The sequence below is a fragment of the Schistocerca piceifrons genome, chromosome 4, assembly GCF_021461385.2.
Source record: "Schistocerca piceifrons isolate TAMUIC-IGC-003096 chromosome 4, iqSchPice1.1, whole genome shotgun sequence".
NCBI lineage: Eukaryota > Metazoa > Arthropoda > Insecta > Orthoptera > Acrididae > Schistocerca > Schistocerca piceifrons.
Window position 1 is genome coordinate 241,532,550 of NC_060141.1, and position 23,903 is coordinate 241,556,452.

Genomic DNA, 23,903 nt, shown 5'->3' on the forward strand with positions numbered 1-23,903 from the left:
GTAAATTTCTTTCGCTGGAATCATTCATATGCAGGGTGACTCAGAAGGAAAGGTACATGCTTTTAGGGGTGATACTATTAGTGATTCTGAACAAAAAAATTCAAAAGAAGGTGCGGCCTTTTATTAACCGTATCCGACATACAGCAGTTTGAAAACCACGGTCGTCAGTCGCATGTCCTTCACCAGCACTCACATGCGAATACAACCGAAGCTACGTAGGCCTTGTGTCTTTTTTTTTTTTTTTTTTTTACTGACCGTTTCAGTGCAGTATTATTAACGACCAACATATCACTCCAGTTGTTTTCGATAATCTTCGTAGTGGAGTACGGTATCTTGATTTACTTCAAAATGTGTTACCAACCCTCCATTCTTGGAGGATATTCCTTTGGAAAGATGACGTCATATATACTTTAAGCACGCTGGAGCTCCTAGACATTTCATAAGGCAACTGACATCCTGGGTGTTGGATCGATCACAGATAGGTCGATCGATCTTGGACATCGAGGTCTCCTGACTTACACCATTGGATCACTCTTTGTTGTGTTAGTTTAAGAGCGAAGTATACAAGCACAGAGTGGACTCAAAGGAGAAACTTCTCACCCGTATTTTACATTTGCATGTTCATGTAAGGGGTCGTACGAATGAGATCAAATTAGTAACACGGCAGCTGTGTACAAGAGCTGCAAAAGGCATTGCAGTTGATGGTGGACTTTTCAGACATCTTGTGTGAGGAAATGTACACAATTAAACAAAACATTAGATCAGGTTCACAATACTTCATTGGATATCACCTGCATTTGTCCTGTTCCCCATTGTTTTTATTAGTTTCCTAGGACACTGTTAAGAGCAGGACATATGTTCATATGACTGTTTTTGTTCAGAATCACTAATGCTATCCACCCCTCGAAAAATGTACCTTTCCTCCTGACTCGCCCTGCGTATGATATAGTTGCTCCCGCCTTCGAAACGGCAATCGAGCACTTATATTTCATGTTGGTCACTGTAACTTTATACAAAGATTCCTAACTTTATACAAATAACAAGGTAAATTCGCAATCTTGTTATTACAGTTCTCATGGTATCAATAACTTTACATAGGTTCAGGATTGTTTTACAAGGGCTACATATGGCTGTAGGCCTTTCTACGAATATTCTCGAACATTTGAAGTTTGTTCCCTATTCTCATTTGGCTTGATAGAACTTTTCTGAAATGGGGCCGTAAATTGAAAGGGCCTCGATAAAATTTATGCAGGAAGCGTGAAATAATTCGCGATACACCTAGTGAACAACCACGAATACAACAGGGACCTGTCTAATAAAGGGTGATTAACAGTGGGGTACATATACGATGAATCTGCGGTTTCACGCGGCCTACTGTTTGTGGTGCGACTAGACGTACATGCCAACGTATACGATATTATTACAAGCAGCAATGTCGATAGTTCTCTGCATTATCGATAATTCGGCAAATTCGGGATTAATATTTACGGTAAATTCCACCCAGAAACAAATTAAACTACATATAATAGTACTGTATTATGGAAAAGGCTACACTTTCCACCGCTCTGCAGGCTGCAGGATACGAAAAGTAGCAATGCTGCAAGTTACATCACATTCCAACTGTAGCATACGGTAAGGGTGGCGGCGTGCAGCGGTTGACCGAGGTGACGCGAGGGACTGCTGGGGTGAGAGTGGCGCGTGGCCAGCGTAGTGATGACAAATGTTAAGAAATGCGGTTGCGCCGGCAGAGCAGTGGCAAGTGCAGCGCGTATCGTCGGCACACTTATGGCTGCTTCTTCTGCTGCGGGGGCGGGTCTTGGGGCTGATCGGTGGGGGCGGCGGGGACAGCGGGGGCGGAGGCGGCTTTGGGGGCGGGTGTGGCGGGGGTCGGCTCGTCCTGGAACAGCGGGTTCTTCACCTCCATCTCGCCGGTCTGCAACACGGGAAACAACTCCATAAGAATAAACAACAGTTCCATAGAGATACGAGTGTCATCTCATAAGTCATGGTAACCACGGTATATCTTGCGATAATGCGACAGCATTGGAATTCCACGACGTTCATTGAACTAAAATGACAGTGTGTGTCTGAATGACAACATAAAGTATGGTGCTAGAGCAGGAGGCCACGGCAAAAGTTGAAATGAAACGCACGCATTGGAACTCTGTGTAAATTTATTGTGCGCGAGCACAATTGGAACAAAAATGAATAATATTAAACTATTGTCCTTGAAAAGAGTTCAAATGACTCTAAGCACTATGGGACTTAACGTCTGAGGTCATGAGTCCCCTAGACTTAGAACTACTTAAACCTAACTAACCTAAGGACATAACACACATCCATGCCCAAGGCAGGATTCGAACCTGTGACCGTAGCAGTAGCGCGGTTCCGGACTGAAGTGCCTAGAACTGCTCGGTCACAGCGGCTGGTCCTTGAAAACAGTCCCTCAGTGCATCCACACAGCGTTGCCGTTGCCACTGACATCCATGTATGCCACTTGTCGCTGAAAGACCGTGAGGATATCCGCCTCTTTGGAAAGCACCTCCCACGCAGTGGTTTCTTCAGTTGTAAAATGAGGTCGAAATCGCATGTACTGAAGTCTGGTTATTAGGGTGTTTGGGCGAGGATTTCCCAGTCCCATGACTGTACACAATTATTGATGACGCCTGCAGTGTGGGCTGTACTGTTATTATGGAGTGTGATTGCATTATCCAGCAGTGGCGAAAGTTTTCGTCGAAGTGTACATCGCAGCTGGTTCAGCAGAAAGTTGTGACAGTATTGGGCATTGACAAAAAAAAAAAAAAAAAAAAAAGTGGCTCTGAGAACTATGGGACTTAACATCTGAGGTCATCAGTCCCCTAGAACTTAGAACTACTTAAACCTAACTAACCTAAGGACACCACACACATCCATGCCCGAGGCAGAATTCGAACCTACGAACGTAACAGTCGCGCGGTTCCAGACGGAAGCGCCTAGAACCGCTCGGCCACAGCGGCCGTCGGGCATTGACAGCGTGACCGTTCCTAACAGGGTGACACTTCAGAATATCGTGGCTGTCATACGCCAGAATGAACGTGACCTTCCTGCGTAATGCTCTATCACCCACAGCCGCTCATAGTGTCGCATGAAACTAAGTAGCATTGCTGCCAGCGAGAAAGGCAGTTTTCACGTACGCTCGCTGTTCCACTCTGGTTACATCCGCCTTGTAGCACGACCAAGCTCACACTGAATGTTTCAGGCGCTGGTGCCGAGCCATACTCGAATGCAGGCGCTATCTGTTAGTTATTTTGGGTCTGTTTGCCGCATGATTCCGAATGTTTTTACTGTGATTACGGAGATGCCACATGATCGCACTATATACCATAGTTGGCATAACTTATGGAATGATACCTCGTATGTGCGGTAGCAAGGAACTTAGGATCATAATACTTTCATAAACACATTAAAATTTTCTAATATAGAGCTATTAGTCTCATGAAATAAAACTGCGAGTAAATTTCAACTACTCCTAGGCACCATCAGACTATATCAATGCACTATACTTGCTTCCATAATAGGTAATGCTGCAAAAGCGAGGGCACTGAGAGAGGGACTAGTTAAATCTAAACCAGTACTGCCCAGAGTGCTGAGGAGCACACAGCTGGATTTATTATTGTTTACAGGATCGCTTTTACGGAGACTTTTCTCAATACAATGGCGGCAGGTAGTGTCAGGCGTTCCCCAAGGCTCAGTATTAGGTCCTATACTCTTCTCTCTGTATGTCAATGATGTGTCATCGGTTCTGACCTATTGCAAATATCATGTGTATGCTGATGACCTTCAGTTGTATCTAAGTGTGAAACCATGCAATCTTAAGAAAGCTATAGAAAATTTCAGTACTGACCTCGATGCACTATCAAAATGGGCACAGGACATAGGACTAAAACTAAACCCATCTAAAACCCAAGCGGTACTTGTTGGTCACTCTAAGCTCAGCCCAAAACATCGGGAATCCGTACCATCTCTTATCCTAAATAGAACAAATATTAACTTCTCTCCCACAGCAAAGAGTTTGGGAGTAATAATAGACGAAAATCTAAATTCGACAGAGCACGTAACTGCAGTGTGCAAAAAAGCATCGGCATCCCTTCATGTCCTACAAAAATATAAAAAACTCTTCCCTTTCGATCTGAAAAAGAAATTAGTACAAACGCTTATACTCCCAATCATTGACTACAGCGATATTATCCTACAAGGCCTCTCTCAGGAAAATTCGCGACGTCTGGAACTGGTCATGAATGCCTGCGTCCGATATATCTGTGACGTTCGACTTTTTGATCACATTTCACCAGCGTATGCAAAATTGTCCTGGCTGCGTGCAGACAAACGCAGAGATGTCCATACACTCTGTCTCAAATGGTTCAAATGGCTCTGAACACTATGGGACTTAACAGCAGAGGTCATCAGTCCCCTAGAACTTAGAACTACTTAAACCTAACTAACCTAAGGACATCACACACATCCATGCCCGAGGCAGGATTCGAACCTGCGACCGTAGCGGTCGCGCAGTTCCAGACTGAAGCGCCTAGAACCGCTCGGCCTCTCTCGCCGGCCACTCTGTCTCATCTACTGCCTTATAAATGTACACTGTCCCTCATATCTCTTCTCGTCCTTAAAGCTTATGCCGGAACAATATGACAGAAACACACGTTCCCATCATAATAAAAACCTCTCTGTTCCACTGCATCGCTCAGTCACCTTCTCCAAGTCCTTTACAGTAGCAGGAACCAGACTCTGGAATAACCTCCCTTGTTATGTTAGAGAACTTAAAAACATGTCCGGCTTCAAAAAACAGTTAATGACGTATCTACTTCAGCAACAGTAATGCCTTCCTCTGTACATGAATGCACTTCACCTCATTACTTCCCTCTTTCCTCCTCCTTCAATCTCCCTTCCCCAAAACTCGCTATACTAGTAAACATCTACTTTACACACCAAGATATTAATGTATATCTGCACAAATCTTCATTACTATTGCCAATTTTTCTCATGTTTATCGTTATTATTTGATTTTCTTTTTTAGTGTTAATATTATTGCTTTTATCATAATTTGTATGTATAACACCTGTTGTAAAAATATTGCCAGCATTTACCTTATTAGTTCTTAGTCATTACTCTTTATTCATATTGTCACTAGAGTAATCTAATTTTCTTATTTAAACTATTGTCATGATGTAACTCTGATGTGTGAAATGCTGCATGTGTGGAACACTGGTCGATGTAAGAGAGGGCCTGATGGCCCTAATCTGATCAGGTTAAATAAATAAATAAATAAAATAATAATAGCGGGAAGAGCAGATTACAAGGAAGCATATGCTTTGTACTCAATGCGAGAATAGCAGGAGCACTAGGTCGCAGGAACAACATATGACGCATCTATGTATTCTTTCTTAGGGTGAACGGAAAGACTTCAAATTAAATAAATTCTACTCTTGTGGGGGGGGGGGGGGGGTGATCCATTCACTTACAGGAAATGGGCCTTATCCCACGTATCTGTACGGAACAGGAAGACGACTCAACGGTAACTGTAGAGAAACTGGAACGATTGACAATATATATTTGTTTTGTAAATAAAAACGTCTTTTTTGCTGCACCATATTTTGTTCTCCCAGACGTGTTTCGCCCTTTTTCACTTTAAGGCATTATTAGTGGGATGGTTCTTCTTGTTTTTCGTTGGCATTGGTGTTTCCTCTCATCTGGCCACATGAAAATCGCACTACCGCTCTATTTACGCTACATGAGCATGTTTTTTGTGTTGCGACATTTTTCTTCCCACTTTTCATTCTGTTTGCACTTGTTATTTTGATGCATTATCATTCTTTTGTCACTATTTTAGACAAAACACAAATATAGACGTAACTACTTTGAGTTCACTGTGCTACACACAGTGTCTGTAACACAGCGAACTGAGAGTGGTTATGTATATGTCTACACTAGTGACAGAGGACTGATAATGCATCAAACAACAAATACAAACAAAATGAAAAATGCGAAGAAAAATGTAGAAACACAATAAACACTCCTATGTTGCGTAAACAGAGCGATAGCGCGACATCCATATGACCAGATGAGAGGAAACACCGATGCCAACTAAAAACAGGAAGAACCATCCCATTGATGATACCTTCAAGTGAAAAAAGACGAAACGCTTCTGGGAAAATAAAACACAATGCAGCAAGAGAAGACGTTTTTATTTACAAAACAAATATTTCTGTGCTTGCTGCAGAGGATGGCCATGCAAAGAAACTCGACTGACAATATTTTTCAGGAACGTATTCGTTATAGAGACGTCAAATCCGAAAGAAGTGAAATAGGGGATGAAACAGTACACAGGATCATAAGGTACGAATCAAAGTAGTACAAGATAAACGAAATAGCTGAAAACATATCCAAGGAGCGGGCACTTCAGTTTTATCTTTAAATAAAAGAGAAGAGTAGCACTGAGTCGCTGTAACGAATTGATTATAGATATAAATGAAAGTGAAGGGTCGTGACACAGACATGCTTTAAAATGCTTGGCCTGGAATGATAAGCATGGGGGGTGGGGGTGCGGGGGTGGGGAGGAGGGTGTGAGTAGTTTTTACAGCTTGTGTGGGTCCTGGGGCGCCGCCCACAGAATATTGCATAATAAAAGAAATCTAGACACTCCCCGTTGTTGCAGCGTATATCCTTACAGAATAGGGACGTAGTGGCAGATCAGTGAGTAGTTTTAGGGAAATATGGAAGTCATCAGGGTTGAACTATTCAGCCTGTTCAAAATATTCCGGATTGCAGAAACATTATGCTAGTACCAAAGACTGAAACCTGCTGGTATTTATTGTTCAACAAAATTCGGTTAAAGAAGATCTAAGACCCTAGTTAGTATAAGTACACAGTTAGTATGCAGATAAATTTAGTTGTTATATAGTGTTATCTAACTAATGAATTAGCTGCAAATTATCTCTTCCAAAGGGCTGCCAAATGAAATCAAAGAGTAGTAGTTATTATACATAATAAAAAACTGAAGGGTGGATTTATTTCAAATTAGCATGTCTGTATATATGGTCTGAAACGAAAAGCATACAACACACTTCTCACAGTAGAGCGTTCACCCGCTTTGAAGTAGAAATTTAGCATTTTCTGTACATCGACAACATTTATTTTGGAGAATCGGAGAGTTTTTAGTAAGAAGCATCGACCTAGTACTGATCGAATGCATACAATAAAATTTTTACCTGAGAGCAGTGGACTCACAAGAAGTTTACGACTTAAGATCTCACTCAAATTTTTCCGGTTAGTAGGTTAAAGGTTAACAAACGATAATAGAAGTAAAAGATCAGAAGGGCATACTTTGTTATTCAGAAAATAACATAATAAATGTAAAGTAAAATGGTACGATGGTTTCGAAAATATAATTTTATATTCTTCACTCATTCTAGTCCAACTTCACAGCAACAACAATGGATTGATTCAGACAAAATTTAAATTTATATAAATCATTAGTGTGGTTGTTTCTGTACACCTAATGTTAATATAATCTTGCAATGTTTCTCGTATACCTTTTTCTTTATTTATGGATATCTTTACAACTGCCACTTTAACGTTCCGATGATTACCTAACCTACTCTATAGTCAGTTTTCCTGCGACATCGTTTCGATTCAGTCCAAGGGCCTTGCCGAAGTTGTAACACCGGTTTCCGTCAGATCACTGAATTTAAGCGCTGTCGGGATGAGCTAGCACTTGGATGGGTGACCATCTGGTCTGCCGAAGGCTTTTGGCAAGCGAGGAGCACTCAGCCCTTCACTCAGCCCTTGTGAGGAAAACTGAGGAGCTACTTGATTCAGAAGTAGCTGTTCCGGTCTCGTAAACCGACATACGGCCGAGAGAGCAATGTGGTGACCTCATGCTCCTCCATATCCGCATCCAGTGACGCCTGTGGTCTAAGGATGACACAGCGGCCGGTCGGTACCGTAGTGCCTTCATGGCCTATTCGGGTGGAAGTTTTTTTTATCGTTTCTTCTCCCAGATGACAGAGAAAGAGCCATAGGTTTTCGTTCTGTTCTGTCATGTTTAACTGATTTTTACTTTTATTTCTGCCGCCTGTCAGTATTAGTCACTACGCAACAACTGTGACTACAACTACATTTATTACTAGTAAAATAAGAACTGTTAAGGGATGCTTCAAAAAGATTCATCCGATCTCGCAATACTGTGTCCAGACACGTTCGCAGAAATATGGATGAGTTTGATTATTGCATCTTTTTCTGGCGTACATCCGGAATATTTTTCATCCTTGTTCCAATATTTCGCTGACAACGTTTCAGCCATTCTCAAGGTGAGTCGCTTCCACGCTCGAGAAGCGACAGAATATTCGATATGGTGGTGGGGGCACGTTGAACATTTGTGAAATGTAAAACAAAACATTGATTCTAAATGTAATTGTAATAAGTACTCCAAGGGTGGATGTGAATGCTTGTAAAACATATCCTTATAAAATTGGATGCTTCTCGTAAAAATAAAATTTCGATCTGCTATGCGCAAGTTAAAATTACTTCCAGGTTTCTATCTCCGTTCAAGTAGAAATTATTGTCTTGTCAAAAGTAACGAATCTTTCTTAAACAATTAGCAATGCAACTCTACTAAGACTATTTCTATAAGCCTACTACGATTAACTTTGATGTCTGACTCTCTGACCCTAAGAGCACAGTTAATTAGGACACTGTCTTATATCACTATGCTCATTTTTTCTTCAGCGTTGTCCGAGAAAGGCATACGTTATTATTATTAGACTGAGTATAATTAATCCGGTTTCCCTGTCCATTTTGTACAAAATTTGTCACTCATACGCACATTGCGCCTTCACTGTTCCGTCACCGTGACAACCGGCTGCACAGCTACCGGGCTTGTTTGCGGTTCCCTAGGCTCGTCTGCTGGCCTTTACTGTGGTGTAGAACGTACACAGCGAAACCGCTAACTCTTTGCTGTCCAGTCACCCAGAACACGAATTTCTGCTTAGCCTCAGCACGCAACGCCGGCTCATACTAACGAGAGGAGATGGGTGCCGTCGAATTGTTAAGTGGCAATTACTGAAATCGCAAACGGATGAGCCGCGATTTTCCGTCACCACAGCACAGCACGCCTAGTGAGCTTGTATTCACGGGAGCGGCCAGCTGCTTATGTACCAGAAGGCCACTTGTGCTGCCTTCGTTGTCGCCGGCGTCAATTTACTTGCTCTTTCGTCACGTTCCAAGTAGGAGGAGGAGGGGGCGATCTTTAGTCAAAATGTGGAAAGAGGAAGGAAGACTGAAGCTTAAGGGTCCATCGACGACGAGGTCATTATGGATAACGATACGTAATAGCGCTGGACAAAAATTTAATCAGTTCCCCGAGAAATCAAGCTAATACTGCGCAAAACCGCCTCTAGCATTCGTAATGGCCTCAATTCAGCGAGGAAGGGGCTCCACAAGTTTTTTCACGTATACCATATCCCGTTGAAGACCTACACTGATGATTATTTCCTACAGACCTACCAAACTACAGCGATTGTGGTTGAAACGCTTCACCCAATGTTCCAAATAGTGAAAGGTACACTACTGGCCATTAAAATTGCTACACCAAGAAGGAATGCAGATGATAAACGGGTATTCATTGGGCAACTGTAATATACTAGAACTGACATGTGATTACATTTTCACGCAATTTGGGTGCATAGATCCTGAAAAATGAGTACCCAGAACAACCACCTCTGTCCGTAATAACGGTCTTGATACGCCTGGGCATTGAGTCAAACAGAGCTTGGATGGCGTGTACAGGTACAGCTGGCCATGCAGCTTCAACACGATACCACAGTTCATCAAGAGTTTAACTGGCGTATTGTAACGAGCCAGTTGCTCGGACACCATTGACCCGACGTTTTCAGTTGGTGAGAGATCTGGAGAATGTGCTGGCCAGGGCAACAGTCGAACATTTTCTGTATCCAGAAAGGCCCGTACAGGATCTGCAACATGCGGTCGTGCATTATCCTGCTGAAATGTAGCGTATCGCAGGGATCGAATGAAGGGTAGAGCCACGGGTCGTAACACATCTTAAATGTAACGTCCACTGTTCAAGGTGCCGTCAATGCGAACAAGAGGTGACCGAGACGTGTAACCAATGGCACCCCATACCATCACGCCGGGTGGTACGCCAGCATGGCGATGACGAATACACGCTTCCAATGTGCGTTCACCGCGATGTCGCCAAACACGGATGCGACCATCATGATGCTGTAAACAGAACCTGGATTCATCCGAAGAAATCACGTTTTGCCATTCGTGCTGCAAGGTTCGTCGTTGTGTACACCATCGCAGGCTCTCCTGTCTGTGATACAGCGTCAAGGGTAACCGCAGCCTTGGTCTCCGAGCTGATAGTCCATGCTGCTGCAAACGTCGTCGAACTGTTCGTGAAGATGGTTGTTGTCTTGCAAACGTCCCCATCTGTTGACTCAGGGATCGAGACGTGGCTACACGATCCGTTACAGCCATGCGGATAAGATGCCTGTCATCTCGATTGCTGGTGATACGAGGCTGTTGGGATCCGGCACGGCGTTCCGTATTACCCTCCTGAACCCACCGATTCCATATTCTGCTAACAGTCATTGGATGTCGACCATCGCGAGCAGCAATGTCGCGATACGATAAACCGAAATCGTGATAGGCTACAATCCGACCTTTATCAAAGTCGGAAACGTGATGGTACGCATGTCTCCTCCTTACACGAAGCATCACAACAACGTTTCACCAGGCAACGCCGGCCAACTGTTGTTTGCGTATGAGAAATCGGTTGGAAACTGTCCTCATGTCAGCACGTTGTAGGTGTCGCCACCGGCGTCAACCTTGTGTGAATGCTCTGAAAAGCTAATCATTTGCACATTACAGCATCTTCTTCCTGACGGTTAAATTTCGCGTCCGTAGCACGTCATCTTCGTGGTGTATCAATTTTAATGGCCAGTAGTGTATTTTCTATGGAATTACGATTGGATGATTTAGCCGACCATTTGAGGTGCGGCAAGTATTCTCCAAATCAGGAACGCAATCGTGCAGCCTTCTGATCATATCTGTTGTCTTCGAGCAAGACGTTAAAGTCCACCACATACTGATCATCAAGATGTAGCAGAAGAGCAACGCTTGGCCATCGAGAATGTTTAAATAAACATCGTGACTGATGTTCCCAGAAGCCTGGAAACACCCCCGAAAAATCAGAGAACCGCTTCTGGCATGGACTGCACCTTCCACACACTGTGGGTTAAACTCGTCATTGGGGGTCGGTGCATTCATCCCTTGCACCATACTACACGGGACCACTCAGTTATCGTCTATTCCTGTGAACAATGGCCTTTTGCTATGTACCTGACTCCAGACATCAAGTGCATGCATTTGGCTTTGCAATGTCTGCTCAGACACTGGCTGATTACAACCTACAATCACTGACAACCGAAATTCCTGTCGGATTTGGAACTGACTGTCCTTGACAAGGTATGACACTCATCTCCGGGCCTCGTCGGTTGGGACCTTCTAACGATCACTGTTATTACTCCAAGTTACGACGCTGCCAATGGTACACCATTCGTTGTAGATACTTTGGACAGTCTGGGTTCATACATCAACAAATCTCTTAGTCATGGGCACGTACTAAGACGATAATTTCTTCCAACAATTCTGTCACGTCTCTACGTCGAACCATCTTACTGTGCTGAATCCATACAACTGGGTGTCACATACAGACGGATTCAGTGCCTTGATGTACACCACCTGTGGAGGTTCACATAACTGCCTGGTACAACTGCCACCATCTACAGTGCTCCATAGCGACCAGTCTGATCTTTTTAAGGTGTATAATAGTTTGTCCTGTATGCTTACTCTCAGGTTTTGTGCAAAATTTCAGGTCTGGTCCGAACGGACAGACAATAGGCAATGATAAAGGAGGGCTTTGTTAGCACCTCGTCCGGGAAATGTACGAACTAATTTCGAACATTGGCAGGCATGTCACCCCTATCAGAATCCTGTTGCACTTGTGGCGTTTACGCGATATATTTTGGTGTGTGTAATGGCGCTACAAGTTTTGTTAAATACTCTCAATACCTCCACAGCGAACAACAGCCACGGTAAGACACTGGCCCTTATGCAAGGAATTATTCGACTTAGTGTTGACTGATGCAGTTGTTGGATGTCCCCCAGAGATGGCTCTGAGCACTATGGGACTTTACATCTATGGTCATTAGTCCCCTAGAACTTAGAACTACTTAAACCTAACTAACATAAGGACAGCACACAACACCCAGTCATCACGAGGCAGAGAAAATCCCTGACCCGGCCGGGAATCGAACCCGGGAACCCGGTGTCCCCCTGAGAAATTCTGTCCAATTGGTGAAGTAGATCGTCAAAATTCTGATCTGGCTGGAGGGCCCTGCCCATAATGCACCTGGGGGACTGATGACCTTAGCTGTTTAGTCCCCCTTAAACATCCCAACAACAACCACCACCACCACCATAATGCACCAAATATTCTCAGTTGGGGAGAGGTCCGGCGACCTTTCTGGACAAGTTATGCCTGGAGGAGCCTCAGAAAGCAGTGGGATAACAACCTGAGTGCTGTCCGCCATACTGTCCGACAACCAGGAGTGATTGGCTGGGCTGCCATATCATTTTATTGCGTGACCCCTTTAGTTGTCATCCGCGGAACTCTTACACCACTGCGATAGGTCGACGATATTTTATGCCCCGTTTTGTTGCCCTTCATCGCAAGCCATCTTGGGCTTATACAGAGGGGTCCAAAAAATGTACCCACTGTTTAAAAGCCCATAACTGGCAAACTAATTGACGGAGTTGTCTCATCTTTGGTAGTGTAATAGTTTGTAGTTCCGGTAATCACCACACAAGCGTTATATTGCGTTGTTTTGTTTTGTCAGATGACAGTCGCCAGATAGTCAGTCTTTTGTTCTTCGTTGCACCTAGCTACTCCAGTAAACATGGCTGGGCAAGGCTTACATTCGATGAAAGGAAGTCAGTTTCGAAGTGGTATTTTAAGTACGAAAACATCAATGAGATTCAACGGCAATGGCGAAATGAGTATCAAACAGAGCCAGCGACACCGTTAACCATTCGTCGCATTCGAGACAAATTTGAAGCTGAAGGCTGTGTTAAAGATGTACACAAACAACGACCTGGACGACCTTTAACAGTAACAAGTCCAGCTAACTCCCGTCGTGTGTTACAGCAATTCACTCGCTCACCACAGAAGTCTGTGAGACAGTGTGCCCGTGAAACTAGAGTGAGTCGCTCAAGTGTTCGGCGAATTTTGAAGACAGCAAAGTGGAAGTGCCACATCCCACGATTGCTACACACAATGAATGATGACGACCCAGATCGTAGAATGGAGTACTGCGAGTGGTTTACTGACATGGTGCGCAACGATGAAGAGTTTGCAGAGGTGACTGTGTGGTCTGATGAGGCACATTACAAACTCAATGGTACAGTAAATCGCCACAATTGCATCTACTGGGCCGCTGAAAATCCGAACGTCCACGTAGACAAAGCCGTGAATTTGCCAGGAGTAAATGTGTGGTGTGGGTTGTCTTACCGGGGCTTGACTAGGCCATTCTTATTTGACGGCACAGTTACCGGTGAGGTGTACCTTCAGAAGCTTCAGACATCCATTTTACCTGCCATCCCAGGCTTGTATGGAGACGGAAGAGTTTACTTTCAACAAGATGGTGCCCCAGCCCACTACCAAAATCGTGTTAGGGCGTATCTCGACGAAAATCTACCAGGAAGATGGATAGGCCGTAGAGGTGCTGTGGAGTATCCACCACGTTCCCCAGACCTAACTCCTCTGGACCTCGTTTATCGACAAAAGCCACGCACAATGGGCGAACTTCGAGAATCCATCGTACATTCACGTGCAAATATCCAACTGAACACGTTGCAGTAAGTAGTTCGTGCTGCAGTTCGGTGGCATCGTTTGTGTGAGGATGTTAATGGTGACCATTCAGAACTCCTACAATGATATCTTTAAGTTGGACTATTAGCTACACTTCCACCAAAAATGAGACAATTCCGTCAATTAGTTTACAAGTTATGGACTTTTAAACAGTCGATACAGCAAGATAACGCCCGCCCGCACACGGCGAGAGTTTCCAATGCTTGTGTTCGTGCTTGTCAAACCTTACCTTGCCTAGTAAGATCGCTGGATCTCTCGCCAGTTGAGAATGTTTGAAGCATTATGGTCAGGGCCCTCCAACCAGCTTGGAATTTTCAAGCTCTAACGCTTCAATTGGACAGAATTTAGCATGATATCCCTCAGGAGAACATCCAACAAATGCGTCGAACAATAACAAGCCGAATAATTGCTTACGTAAGGGTCATAGATGGGGCAACACGTTATCAACCCGCTCAACTTGTGAAGCTTTTTCTCTTGAATAAATCATCCAATTCTTCTTAATCTGTAATCATTTTTATGCCTGTAGATATACGCTACTGGCCATTAAAATTCCTACACCACGAAGATGACGTGCTACAGACGCGAAATTTAACCGACAGGAAGAAGATGCTGTGATATGCAAATGATTAGCTTTTCAGAGCATTCACACTAGGTTGGCGCCGGTGGCGACACCTACAATGTGCTTACATGAGGAAAGTTTCCAACCAATTTCTCAAACACAAACAGTAGTTGACCTGCGTTGCCTGGTGAAACGTTGTCGTGGTGCCTCGTGTAAGGAGGAGAAATGCGTACCATCATGTTTCCGAATTTGATAAAGGTCGGATTGTAGCCTATCGCCATTGCGGTTTATCTTACCGCGACATTGATGCTCGCATTGGTCGAGATCCAATGACTGTTAGCAGAATATGGAATCGGTGGGTTCTGGAGGGTAATACGGAACGCCGTGCCGGATCCCAACGACCTCGTATCACTAGCAGTCGAGATGACAGGCATCTTATCCGCATGGCTGTAACGGATCGTGTAGCCACGTCTCGATCCCTGAGTCAACAGATGGGGACGTTTGCAAGACAACAACCATCTGCACGAACAGTTCGACGGCTTTTGCAGCAGCATGGACTATCAGCTCGGAGACCATGGCTACGGTTACCCTTGACACTGCATCACAGACAAGAGCGCCTGCGATGGTGTACTCAACAACGAACCTGGGTGCACGAATGACAAAACCTCATTTTTTCGGATGAATCCAGGTTCTGTTTACAGCATCATGATGGTCGCATCCGTGTTTGGTGACATCGCGGTGAACATACATTGGAAGCATGTATTCCTCATCGCCATACTGGCGTGTCACCCGGCGTGATGGTATGGGGTGCCATTGGTTACACGTCTCGGTCACCTCTTGTTCGCACTGACGGCACCTTGAACAGTGGACGTTACATTTAAGATGTGTTACGACCCGTGGCTCTACCCTTCATTCGATCCCTGCGAAACCCTACATTTCATCAGGATAATGCACGACCGCATGTTGCAGATCCTGTACGGGCCTTTCTGGATACAGAAAACGTTCGACTGCTGCCCTGGCCAGCACATTCTCCAGATCTCTCACCAATTGAAAACGTCTGGTCAATGGTGGCGGAGCAACTGGCTCGTCACAATACGCCAGTCACTAATCTTGATGAACTGTGGTATCGTGTTGAAGCTGCATGGGCAGCTGTACCTGTACACGCCATCCAAGCTCTGTTTGACTCAGTGCCTAGGCGTATCAAGGACGTTATTACGGCCAGAGGTACTGTCCTGGGTACTGATGTCTCAGGATCTATGCACCCAAACTGCGTGAAGATGTAATCTCATGTCAGTTCTAGTATAATATATTTGTCCAATGAATACCCGTTTATCATCTGCATTTCTTCTTGGTGTAGCAATTTTAATGGCCAGTAGTGTATCCTGAGCAGTATGCGTCTATAACACTCCCTTGCGGAATACCCCAAGTTACTTTTTCGCTTAAGATTTCTCTCCGTTAAGATCGATATATAGTGTCCTCAAGCGAGTCACGAAGCTGGTCTGATATTCCACATGTTTGTAGTAGTGAACGGTTTCGAACGCTCTTAGAAAGCCAAGAAATGCAGTATCAGTCGGGCGCAGGCATCTGTTGCTTTCTATATTTGAAAGATGGGCAGAGTGAGCTGCGTTTCAAATGATGGTTGTTTTCGGAGTCCGTGTTGATTTCTACGGAGCAGATTTTCGCTCCCTAGAAAGACCATACTACGGCTGCATAAGTCCTGTTCCAAAATTCTACAACAGACTAACTGCTGTTCACACAGCTCGCATCATTCAGGACCGATGATGTGAGCATGAGGATAGATTGTCACGTCTCTCCTGTCCACCCCAGTGACCAGATTTCAGTATTATTGAGACTTATTGGCCTACTTTGGAGGGTGATCGCCATCCACTTGCAGTGTCATTACCAGAATTTGCTACTATTTTGCACGAAGAATGGTATAAGATTGCCTCGAAAACTTTGCAAGATGTAAATACATAAAACTACAAGCAGTCACTTTTTTATTACAAATATTATAACTTTTATACATATTACCTTTAGGTAAAATAAACAGAACTAAGTCAGCAGTTATTTTAAGTTTTTTTTAAATGTAAATATAAAGTTCATGCTCATAAAACCAGTGCATATCATTGCAAATACTATAACTCTGTATTATTTTATTCCTGGGCATTCATGTTAATGCCATTCTAGATTAAAGTATTTGCGCATAAAGTGACTGAATTATACGTTAAAGTACGAACATAAATAAGACATACGATCGCTTGAAGTTTATTCTTGTAGTAATTCAGTTATTTATTTTATTTTGTGCTCTCATGTTAACGACAGCCTAATTATAATATCTGTCCAGATATCGACTTTAATACACGCAAACAAAACCAAATTACATCTCTGAGCAAAGTAGACCTATGGTATATCTCTTTTTCAAGATCTTTGTCACAAGCAACAGTTGTATAACACATGCTGGATGCTACCCAAGTTTCGCTATCACAATGTAAATCATAAGGATTGTGTAAAAGTGTATGCAGTGATGTACCAACTGACCGTCAAAATGGAGGCAGACACATGGACACTAACAGAGAAAAGCCGTCCATACTGTCGCAGTAAGTACAAAACTAAGATTTTGGATCCGTATCGACATATAAACAATACTCACGGCGATACATTAAAGCATGTTCCATCTTCTTGTCACAGAGCCAGCACCCATCATTATGCTAGAAACACTAATGTAACGTCCAGAAAACCATCTGAAGATGAGCCTGAAAAGGTTCGAAAACCTGTTCATGGGCCGGCCGCTGTGGCCGAGCGGTTCTAGGTGCTTCAGTCCGGAACCGCGCTGCTCCTAGGGTCGCAGGTTCGAATCCTGCCTCGGGCAGGATGTGTGTGATGCCCTCAGGTTAGTTAGGTGCTGTTGGAGAGTGGAACGGTAGAGAGACAGCGTGAAGGTGATTCATTGAAGCCTCTGCCAGGCACTTTATTGTGAATAGCAGAGTAATCACGTAGATGTAGATATAGGTTTCAGTAGTTCTAAGTCTAGGGGACTGATGAATGGCTCTGAGCACTATGGGACTCAACTGCTGAGGTCATTAGTCCCCTAGAACGTAGAACTAGTTAAACCTAACTAACCTAAGGACATCACAAACATCCATGCCCGAGGCAGGATTCGAACCTGCGACCGTAGCGGTCTTGCGGTTCCAGACTGCAGCGCCTTTAACCGCACGGCCACATCGGCCGGCTGGGGACTGATGACCTCAGATGTTAAGTCCCATAGTGCTTAGAGCAATTAGAACCATTTTATCCTGTTCATGGAATAATACTCGTAAATAAACATTCAAAAAAGTGGCTGGTTGCAGTTTTATGTACACTCCTGGAAATGGAAAAAAGAACACATTGACACCGGTGTGTCAGACCCACCATACTTGCTCCGGACACTGCGAGAGGGCTGTACAAGCAATGATCACACGCACGGCACAGCGGACACACCAGGAACCGCGGTGTTGGCCGTCGAATGGCGCTAGCTGCGCAGCATTTGTGCACCGCCGCCGTCAGTGTCAGCCAGTTTGCCGTGGCATACGGAGCTCCATCGCAGTCTTTAACACTGGTAGCATGCCACGACAGCGTGGACGTGAACCGTATGTGCAGTTGACGGACTTTGAGCGAGGGCGTATAGTGGGCATGCGGGAGGCCGGGTGGACGTACCGCCGAATTGCTCAACACGTGGGGCGTGAGGTCTCCACAGTACATCGATGTTGTCGCCAGTGGTCGGCGGAAGGTGCACGTGTCCGTCGACCTGGGACCGGACCGCAGCGACGCACGGATGCCCGCCAAGACCGTAGGATCCTACGCAGTGCCGTAGGGGACCGCACCGCCACTTCCCAGCAAATTAGGGACACTGTTGCTCCTGGGGTATCGGCGAAGACCATTCGCAACCGTCTCCATGAAGCTGGGCTACAGTCCCGCACACCGTTAGGCCGTCTTCCGCTCACGCCCCAACATCGTGCAGCCTGCCTCCAGTGGTGTCGCGACAGGCGTGAATGGAGGGACGAATGGAGACGTGTCGTCTTCAGCGACGAGAGTCGCTTCTGCCTTGGTGCCAATGATGGTCGTATGCGTGTTTGGCGCCGTGCAGGTGAGCGCCACAATCAGGACTGCATACGACCGAGGCACACAGGGCCAACACCCGGCATCATGGTGTGGGGAGCGATCTCCTACACTGGCCGTACACCACTGGTGATCGTCGAGGGGACACTGAATAGTGCACGGTACATCCAAACCGTCATCGAACCCATCGTTCTACCATTCCTAGACCGGCAAGGGAACTTGCTGTTCCAACAGGACAATGCACGTCCGCATGTATCCCGTGCCACCCAACGTGCTCTAGAAGGTGTAAGTCAACTACCCTGGCCAGCAAGATCTCCGGATCTGTCCCGCATTGAGCATGTTTGGGACTGGAGGAAGGGTCGTCTCACGCGGTCTGCACGTCCAGTACGAACGCTGGTCCAACTGAGGCGCCAGGTGGAAATGGCATGGCAAGCCGTTCCACAGGACTACATCCAGCATCTCTACGATCGTCTCCATGGGAGAATAGCAGCCTGCATTGCTGCGAAAGGTGGATATACACTGTACTAGTGCCGACATTGTGCATGCTCTGTTGCCTGTGTCTATGTGCCTGTGGTTCTGTCAGTGTGATCGTGTGATGTATCTGACCCCAGGAATGTGTCAATAAAGTTTCCCCTTCCTGGGACAATGAATTCACGGTGTTCTTATTTCAATTTCCAGGAGTGTATTTATCTTCAGTTAACAGTCACGGATTCTCAAATATCAGTAATGGATCAGCTTAATAATTTTATAGGATCTGTTTCCATCCGAGACGACTAGAAGCTAATCGTATTTTGAATGCCAACGGTTTTTCTATACCGTGTTAGACACTGTAATGTGTTGTGTTTTTGGTGTCTCCAATTTTTTTCCACCCCTGTACGTTAGACTAATGCTAGAGAAGGAACAAATTCTTTAGAACAGTCTACGCAGAATCGTTTTGGTATTCTATCAGGTCACCTCTCCTCTGCTGAACATTTTAAACTTGATTTTCTCTCTCATCGTCACTTATTTTAAAATCTCTTGTTTTGGTGTTTGTGCTGCTATTGGAAGCAGGAACTGCAGCCAGATCTTTCTCAGTGAATCAGTTTCGGAAAACGGAATATGCTATTTTCAGCTTCTTTCTTTCGTCATCCGTACCCGTGTCTGTACGATCCTATCGATTGCCTGCTCTTATTATTACTAATTTTCAGATAACCTTCTTAAGTGGAATTCCAGAATAAGCAAGTTGCCCTCGTATGAACTCTAGGTATCTGCATTTACTGCCAGTCCCCATGGTAGACAGTGAAGTCCAACAAGAGACTACGAAATAGGCGGGCACTTGGTGAAGGGGCCAACGATGGGCCCAAACCAACCAACACCTTCCCACGGACGGCGGCAAGCTGGGCGCTGTGACGCGCCTTCTCCATTTACAGGTAACACCTTTGTGCGAAATGCATGCCCTCCTGCGCTACTGTATAAAGCGTCAAGCGCGTGCGCCAAGTATAACAGAAGAACAAAAAGACATCGTGTGGACGCAGCTGAGCACGGATAATGAAGCTGCAGTGAACGAGCCTCCCTTGGCTGTCGTCCTACTACGCGGCCCGTATTCCACATGTAATGTAGTGTAGTGAAGTTTAGTGTAGCCCAGTGTAGCGTTGGTATACTGACCGGGGCGAGTCCTGGGCACTCGTAGACAGTGTAGTCGCCCTCTTCTCCCTCCTCGTCGCTCTCCGCCTCAGACACTGAACCCGGACGCTCGTTGGCGCCTGTGCGGCTGTAACATAACAAACATCACCTCACCGTGTCGAGCTGTAACACAACAACAAAAACAGCACCAACAATGACAACACAACACCATACAAATTCAACACAACAATAACAAGTGAACACAGCATTACACGCTATACATGGCTGCAACAACAACAGCCACTCAACACATTACACACAACATACACTGCAATACAACAACAGATCAACACAAACAGTACGATCAGTGAAGTGCTGTGTTGTGTCGTGTTGCTTAATAAGAGCATTGGTGTTGCTATAATCTTTGGTTCGGAGAGTGGTTTGATGTACCTCTCCGTGCTACTCTATCCTGTTCAAGCCCCTTCTTCTCCAAATAACTGCTGCAACCTACATACTTCTGAATCTCCCTCTACGATTCTACACGAAATTGGTCATCCATTGATATTGCATAATGTTTCCTATCAACCGATCCCCTCTTTAAGTCAAGTTGTCCCACAAATTCTTGACTCCCCAGTTCTATTCAGTACCTCCTCATTAGTAATGTGATGTATCCATCTAATCTTCAGCATTCGTATGTAGCACCACATTCGAAAAGCTTCTATTCTTTTCTTGTCCAAACTGTTTAACGTCCATGTTTCACTCCCTTACATGGCTATTCTCCAGACAAATACCTTCAAAAAAGATTTTCTGACACTTAAGTCTAGATTCGATGTTAACAAATTTCTCTTCTTCAGAAGTGCGTCCTTGCTATTGCCAGTGCCTCTGCCAGGCGCTTAAGTGTGATGGGCAGAGTATCGTCCATCATCAGTTATAATGCTGACCAAATAGCAGAACACAACTGATACTTTAATTGTATAGTTTCCTAATCTAATTCCTCAGCATTAACTGATTTAATTAGATTACATTCCATTATCCTTGTCTTGCTTCTGTTAATGTTCATCTTATTTCCTCCTTTCAAGCCATCGTCCGTTCCGTTCAACTGCTCTTCCAAGTCGTTTGCTGTCTCTCACAGAGTTACAATGTAATCGCCAAACATCAAATTTTTAATTTTTTGCTCCCTGAACTTTAATTCCTACGCGGAATTTTTCTTTGGTTTCCTTTACTGCTTGCTCAGTGTACAAACTGGATAACATCAGGGATATGCTACAATCCTGTCTCACTTCCTTCTCAACTACTGCTACCGTTTCATGCTCCTCGACTCTCACAACTGCCGTGTGGTTTCTGTACAAGTTGTTAATAGCCTTTCGTTACCTGTATCTTACCCTTGCTGCTTTCAGAATTTCAAAACCAGTGTTCTATTCGTCTCTGTCAAAAGGTACCTCTAAGTCTACAAATGCTACACTGAAGCGCCAATGAAACTGGTATAGGCATGCGTATGCAAATACACAGACATATTAACAGGCAGAATAGGGCGCTGCGGTCAGCAACGCCTATATAAGACAACAAGTGTCTGGCGCACTTGTTAGATCGGTTACTGCTGCTACAGTGGCAGGTTATCAAGGTTTAAGTGAGTCTGAACGTGGTATTATAGTCGGCGCAAGAGCGATGGGACACAGCACCTCCGAATTAGCGATGAAGTGTTACTTTCCCGTATGACCGTTTCACGAGTGTACCGTGAATATCAGGAATTCGGTAAAACATCAAATCTCTGACATCGCTGCGGTCGGAAACAGATCCTGCAAGAACGAGACCACGACGACTGAGACAATCGTTCAACATGACATAAATGCAACTCTTCCGCAAATTGCTGCAGTTTTCAGTGCTGGGCCTTCAAAAAGGGTCAGCGTGCGAATCATTCAACGAATCGTCATCGATACTGGCTTTCGAAGCCGAAGGCCTGCTCGTTTACCCTTGATGACTGCACGACACAAAGCTTTACGCCTCGCCTGTGCCCGTCAACACCGACATTGGGCTGTTGATGACTAGAAACATGTTGCCTGGTCGGACGAGTCTCCTTTCAAATTGTATCTTGCGGATGTACGTGCACAGGTATGTAGACAACCTCATAATGCAGGGACCCATCATGTCAGCAGGGGACTGTTCAAGCTGGTGGAGGCTCTGTAATGGTATGGGGCATGTGCAGATGGAGTGATGTGGGACCTATGATGCGTCTAGATACGATTTTGACAAGTGAAACGTACGTAAGCATCCTGTCCTATCAACTGCATCCATTCATGTCCATTGTGCATTCCGACGGACTTGGGCAATTCCAGCATGACAGTGCGACACCCCAAGCGTCCAGTATTGTTACAGAGTGGCTCCAGGAACACTCTTCTAAGTTTAGACACTTCTGACCATCAAACGTCCCAGACGTGAACATTATTGAGCATATATGGGATGCCTTGCAACGCGCTCTTCAAAATAGATCTCCATCCTCTCGTACCCTCACGGATTTATGGATAGCCATGCAGGATTCATAGCGTCAATTCCCTTCAGCACTAATTCAGACATTAGGCGAGTCCATGCCACGTCGTGGCCCTACACGATATTAGGCAGGTGTACCAGTTTCTTTAGCTCTGCAATGTATAAACGTAGGTTTGCCTTTCCTTAACCTATCTTCAAAGATAAATCGTAGGGTCATATTGCCTCGGATGTTCCTACATTTCTCTGGAATCCAAGCAACAGCATATGTAATTGTAACTTAGTTTAAAGTAAATACGTCGCTTGGTCGGACGAGTCTCCTTTCAAACTGTATCGAGCGGATGTACGTGCACAGGTATGTAGACAACCTCATAATCCAGGGACCCATCATGTCAGCAGGGGACTGTTCAAGCTGGTGGAGGCTCTGTAATGATGTGGGGTATGTGCAGTTGGAGTGATATGGGACTTCTGATTTTTTGCCGAATCCCTCGACAACTGGAAAATAGATTATAATTTGAAATGTTTCAGTTTGCATTTGTAGGTATAACAAATGTAGGAAACTATCAGTTGGCTGAAGTGAAGGCTGTTTTCCCACTCGGAGCAGTAAAACTCTAATATGTACCGAGGTAGCCTCAAATTGAAAAAAATGACTCTGAGCACTATGGGACTTAACTTCTGAGGTCATCAGTCCCATAGAACTTAGAACTACTTAAACCTAACTAACCTAAGGACATCACACACATCCATACCCGAGGCAGGATTCGAACCTGCGACCGTAGTGGTCTCGCGATTCCAGACTGTAGAGCCTAGAACCGCACGGCCACGCCGGCCGGCCCTGAAATTGAAGGTCAGCTAGATAAATTTATGTAAGAAGTAACGCAATACATTTGTTTCTTTCTTTTCGTTTAATTACTTACCCTCATTGGATATTCTTTGTAACTATTTATGCTCTTATTGTCTGACTATCTTCAAACTATCCCGCGTGTTCCTACGTTTCTTGGTAACCGAGACTGATCTTTCCCCAGGTCAGCTCTAGCAGTCTTTCGTCTATGCTGTAATTAATACGTGTTAGTGTTTTGCAACTGGAACTTACTGAACTCAACGTTAGGCAATTCTCATACCTTGCCACCATCTACCTTCTTTGGTTTTGGAGGTATTAATTTTTTATTG

At 44.8% G+C, this 23,903-nt stretch overlaps 1 protein-coding gene across 3 annotated transcripts in view; it reads right to left on the reverse strand.

Moving 5' to 3' along the window:
- Nucleotides 1–342: 342 nt before the first annotated feature.
- Nucleotides 343–23,903, reverse strand: part of LOC124794790 (neural proliferation differentiation and control protein 1) — a 1,027,601-nt gene continuing 1,004,040 nt past the window's right edge. For all 3 annotated transcript variants that reach the window (XM_047258441.1, XM_047258442.1, XM_047258440.1), the window contains exons 7-8: nucleotides 20,295–20,400; nucleotides 343–1,933 (exon numbers count right to left, since the gene is read on the reverse strand). In XM_047258441.1, coding sequence (XP_047114397.1) covers nucleotides 1,784–1,933; nucleotides 20,295–20,400 — 256 coding nt within the window. In that variant the 3' untranslated portion in view covers nucleotides 343–1,783. The remainder of the gene's footprint in view (nucleotides 1,934–20,294; nucleotides 20,401–23,903) is intronic.